General features: G+C 38.6%; 1 protein-coding gene across 1 annotated transcript; it reads right to left on the reverse strand.

Moving 5' to 3' along the window:
* Positions 1 to 2,312: 2,312 nt before the first annotated feature.
* Positions 2,313 to 3,156, reverse strand: LOC128196689 (uncharacterized). The gene is made up of 3 exons (XM_052878191.1): positions 2,917 to 3,156; positions 2,602 to 2,763; positions 2,313 to 2,501 (listed from the first exon to the last, which is right to left on the reverse strand). Exons 1-3 carry the CDS (start codon positions 3,154 to 3,156, stop codon positions 2,313 to 2,315), a joined length of 591 nt encoding a protein of 196 aa, XP_052734151.1.
* Between the last annotated feature and the right edge of the window lie 2,706 nt (positions 3,157 to 5,862).

The following is a 5,862-nucleotide window of genomic DNA, read 5'->3' on the forward strand; positions in this document are numbered from 1 at the left end:
ACAAGAACCTGAATTGTAAGGAACCTCCCAACACTCATGCAATTCATAAATCATGCGATGAATGAGTTAAACAAAGCATGTAATAAGCACAAATGAGTTACTCTAACAATTAATGAAAAAACATGTGTTATTAAGAATAAATTAAAATACATGAGAGTTCACAAGGTTACATCATCCCCAAAAAACAAATAGAGTTTAGTTCACCATAGTCATGATGAAACTAGATGAATGTTGGAAAAGCATGAGATAGCAAAACCCTAAAAGTAGAGGAAGCACGCTTTCGCATCCAAATCTGCCTTCAGAGAGTGGAAGAGAGTGATGTTGTGCTGCTCCAGCTAGAGATACCAAACCTAGGACGTTTGAGTCCTTTAAATAGAGCGATAACAGAACAGAAACAAAGCCCAGGCCCGAGTCAGTGGCGCTCAAGCGCCCCACTTAGGGCGCCTGGGCGGCGAGCGGTGGTCTTCCATGCTCAAGACCTGTAGAAGACGCCCAAGCTTCGAGCCTCCAGCGCTCAAGCGCCCAAAAAGAGGTGATCAGGCGGTGAGCGATGGTCTTCTGCGCCCAAGCCTCAGAGATGACACCTAAGCCTCGTGCATCAGGCGCTCAAGCACCCAAAAAGGGGTGCCCGGGCAGTGAACGACATTCTTCTGCGCCCAAGGCTTAGAGATGACGCCCAAGCTTCGTGCATCAAGCGCTCAAGCGCGCAAAAAGGGGCGCCCAGGCGATGAGCGGCACTCTTCTACGCTCATGCATCCAAAAGGGGCGCCCAAGCTTCGAGCGCTCCTCCCATATGGTGCTTTTTCAGGCCTTTCTAAGCTCCATCTCCATGGCACTTCATCCCTGCTTTCCATATTATCTCATTTTCTATCAAAACAAGGGAAATTAGTCATAAAATCATTAAATTCAACCTCAACTCTCTTATTCACACAACTTAACAGAAAAACATGATTCCAAGCAAGTTCCTAAGCAAAAAAGGGTGCATTTAGTATCAAAATTACATCACAGATAACGGTATTTTCAACCGTTATCACAGCCTTCTTCAAAACAATCACTACAATGACTCGGCCTTTTTCAAAAACTTTTTCTTTGAGACAAGCAATCATTTTTATCAACTCAGCATACAGAAATTAGTCAAGATGTGCAGATGCCTTAATTCAATCAAAATCAATGTGATGCTCATATACTTCAACAGATGTTATCCTTAAGAATCATCAATCAACCAAGCAAAGATGTAATTAGAAATTCAAAGAACTACTTCTCACCAAGGAAAGTGTTTCACTCAAGGACTCAAAAGTGTATCACTCAACTCACATGTGTATAGTAAGGTGTTGGTGTCCTTTTCACTCTACTATCATAATGTCACACAAATTAACTTTGCCTTTCATTTAGCCACAATCAAACATACTCACAAGTAAGTTGTCATCACAAGGGCTTTTCATGGCTTGTAACTTGGCTGGGCTAAGAAGAAAATTGGTTTTTCTGGTCAGCAAAATCCTTGAGTTAAGAGAGACATTTATGATATCATCATTCAAGCACAAACTCTCTTTCTTTTTCCCAACTTTCCCTTGCATTGAGCTTTTCTTTTCTTTTCTTTTAATCTTTCTTTTTCTTTTCCTTTTTCTTTTTCTTATCAAATATTAACTACTTAGCTCAATGCTTTTTCTTTTTCCTTTCCCAGTCTTTCCAGCAACCCCAAACTTGAACCTTTATCAATACCTCACAAATGTTCTCAACTTAACTCAAGGTAAAGATTTTCACAAAGGGCTTTCAAAACATGCATAAGGTTCAAGGTTCAAAGGTTAAAACAATTTGTTTTCTTTTCAGTGGACAAAAATCATGTGAAGGCCAAATGAATAAGGGACAACAAGGCATTGATCATATGAAACCTGCAAGCAAGTAATTCAATCACAAAAAATTTGGGCAAAATCATTTATACTTCCAAAGTAATATCAATTATTCACAAAAACTCTAACGCTAAAAACTCACATAGGTAAACTCATAACTCCCAAAATTCAGAAAAACACCCTGCTCAATATCTCAATCAAACTTTACCTCAAGCACCTGTTTCATACTCTGTGAGCTATCACCTAAATATCAGCACATCATACATCATCTCAACATCAATCAGCACACTGGAGTATCACAAAGCAATACTCATCACAAAAACATACAAAAGTTGAACCAAAGCATTGTAGTTCACTCAAGCAAAGTATAATCAACAAAACAAATAATTAAAAAGAAAGGTTCATAAAGTTGGGTTGCCTCCCAGTAAGCGCTCTTTTAACGTCACTAGGTTGACACCATAAAAATCAATTTAGATCAACCAACTCCATGATAGTGGAAAGGCATTTCACCTCACCACCCAAATAATGCTTGAGACGTTGTCCATTGACCATCCAAGTTCTTTGTGGGTCTTTAGAGGATGGATCTGTCAACTCAACTGCTCCATGTGGAAGCACATTCTTGAACATAAACGGACCAGACCACTTGGACTTCAACTTTCCAGGGAAAAGTTTTAGTCGAGAATTGAACAACAACACCCGCTACCCTGGATTAAAGACTTTGTTTTATCAGCTTCCTGTCATGATAAAATTTCACCTTCTCTTTGTAATTCTTGGAAGAATCATAGGCATGTAACCGCATCTCCTCAAGCTCAATAATTTGCCTTCTTCTATTTTCTGCAGTGCCACTTGGATCATAATTCAAGAATTTTAAGGCCCACAGAGCACGATATTCCATCTCCATCAGGAGGTGACATGCCTTTCCATACACCATTTGAAAAGGAGATAATCAAATAGTTGTCTTCATTGCAATTCGATATGCCCAAAGAGCATCATCTAACTTCTGAGACCAATCCTTTCATGATAAAGCAACTGTCTTTTCTAGGATCCTCTTTATTTCCCTATTAGAAACCTCAGCTTGTCCATTTGTCTTTGGATGATAAGGTTTAGCTACCTTATGTCTCACACCATAATGCTTGAGTACCTTTGCAAGCTGAAAATTACAAAAATGAGATCCTCCATCACTGATGACTACTCTTGGCATTCCAAACCAGGAGAAAATTTGCCTTTTCAGAAATTTAATCACAGTGCTAGAATCATTATTGGGACAAGCCATAGCTTCAACCCATTTACTCACATAATCCACTACCATCGGTATGTATTCATTATTGAAAGATGGTGGAAAAGGTCCAACAAAGTCTATGCCCTAGCATTCAAAAACTTCAACCTCTAGTATGCCTTGTAGTGGCATTTCATGACGTCTGCAAATAGTACCCATCCTTTGACACTTGTCACAGTTCTTGGCATGATTGTGGGCATCTTCAAAAAAGGTAGGCCAATAAAATCCTGACTGTAACACTTTTGCAGCTGTTCTCTCTCCACTAAAATGTCCCCCATAAGGTGAGTCATGACAATGCCATAAAATTCCTTCCACTTCTTCCTTAGTCACACATCGCCTCAGAAGGTTATTTGCTCCAATTTTGAACAAGTAAGGATCATCCCAAATGAATTGTTTGGCATCATTCAATTTTTTTTTCTTTGTTGCCAATTGAGATCTTCTGGGATTACTCCTACAGCTTTGAAGTTAGCCATATCAGCAAACCACGACCTTTGTTGGATATACATGAGTGTTTCATCTGAGAAAGATTCCCAAATTTCTACTTCCTTGCTCGTGACTTCAGTGTTAACCAACCGGGATAAGTGATCAGCAATTACATTTTCACTTCCCTTCTTGTCGCGGATTTTCACATCAAATTCTTGTAACAAAAGTACCCATCTAATAAATCGCGGCTTGGAATCCGGCTTGGTTAGCAAGTACTTTATACCTGCATGGTCAATGTAGATAATCACTTTAGACCCAATGAGATAAGGTCTAAATTTGTTCAAGGCATACACAATAGCAAACAATTCTTTCTCTATAGTGGCATAATTCAACTAGGCTTCATTCAAAACCTTGCTTGCATAATAAATAGTGTGAAATACCTTCTCTCTCCTCTGGCCAAGAACAACACCTATGGCATAATTATTGGCATCACACATCAGCTCAAAATCTTGGTTCCAATCAAGAGCTACAATAACTGGGGCAGAAATCAATTTTTTCTTCAAAACATCAAACGCCTTAAGGTACTCTTCATCTAGCACAAATGGGGCGTCCTTAACAAGGAGATTGCTTAAGGGTTTGGCAATCTTTGAAAAATCTTTGATGAATTTTCTATAAAAACCAGCATGTCCCAGAAAGCTTCTGATTCCCTTCACATTAGTTGGTGGTGGGAGTTTTTCAATGACTTCCACTTTGGCTCTATCAACCTCAATACCCTTGGAAGAAATTTTATGACCCAAAACAATCCCTTCTATTACCATAAAATGACATTTTTCCCAATCGAGAACAAGATTGGATTGGGTGCATTTTTTAAGTACAACATCCAGGTTAGCCAAACACTTATGAAAGGAACTGCCAAACACTGAAAAATCATCCATATAGACTTCAATGCATTTTTCTATCAAGTTTGCAAAGATTGCTTGCATACACCTCTGAAAAGTAGCTGGAGCATTACATAACCCAAACGACATTTTTCTGTAAGCAAAAACTCCAAATGGGCAAGTGAAAGCCGTCTTTTCTTGGTCTTTTGAATCACAACAATTTGATTATATCCAGAATATCCATCCAGAAAGGAAGGGGAAAGTGATCCTTCCTAGTAGCATCGTTCAACTTTTTGTAATCAATACACATCCTCCATCCAGTAACAATCCTTGTAGGTATGAGCTCATTTTTTTCATTATAAATGATTGTTATCCCACCTTTCTTTGGTACCACCTGTACTGGCTTACCCATGCACTATCAGAAATAGGGTAAATAATGTCAGCCTCAAGTAATTTTCGCACTTCTTTTCTCACTTCCTCCTTCATTACTGGATTTAACCTTCTCTGTGGTAGAGCAACAGGTTTGTAATCATCCTCCATAAATATTTTGTGCATGCAATATGTTGGACTGATGCCTTTGAGATCTGAGATTGACCATCCAATAGCTCCTTTGTTGACTTTTAGTATCTCAAATAAATTTTCTTCTTCTTTCGGAGAGAGAGAATTTCTGATGATAACTGGTTTATTCCCACCTTCTTCTAAGAACACATACTTCAAGTGTGGTGGTAACATCTTCAGCTCCAATTTTCTTTCCTTGACTTTTTCTTCTGTGTTGATCTGTTCCATCTTATGCAAAGAGACTTCTTTCGACTCCCTCAAATCATCCAGGCCTTCATCAATCAATTCTTCTTCTTTCTCATTTAATTCTTCACAAGTGTCAACTAGCATCTCCTCTAACAAAAAAGTATCACTTTCTTTCTTCTTTTGTATCATACAAATTTCATCAAGAGTGTCAAGATGGAAACACTCCTTGTCATCCTTTGGGTGAGACATGGCTTCAAAAACATCAAAGTTTACTTCTTCATCTTGCACTCTCACTTTCAGTTTTCCAATTTCCATATCAATTAACACTCTTGTAGTCTTCATAAAAGGTCTCCCAAGAATGAGAGGTACATTCACATCCTCTTCCATCTCCATGATAACAAAGTCCATAGGAAAGAGAAATTTGTCTACCTTCACAAGCACATCTTCAGCTACTCCATAAGGATATTTCAGAGATCTATCTACTAATTGAAGATTCATCCGAGTAGGCTTGAGTTCCAAACCTTCGATCTTTTCAAACATGGAGAGCGGCATGAAATTGATACTGGCTCCCAAATCAATAAGTTCCTTTCCAACAAAGATATTCCCTAAAATGAAAGGAATAGTGAAGCTTCCTGGATCTTTCAACTTGGGAGGTAGAAGCTTTTGTATGATAGCATTGCAGTTTCCTTGAACT

The sequence above is a fragment of the Vigna angularis genome, chromosome 5 (genome assembly GCF_016808095.1).
Source record: "Vigna angularis cultivar LongXiaoDou No.4 chromosome 5, ASM1680809v1, whole genome shotgun sequence".
Taxonomy (NCBI): Eukaryota; Viridiplantae; Streptophyta; class Magnoliopsida; order Fabales; family Fabaceae; genus Vigna; species Vigna angularis.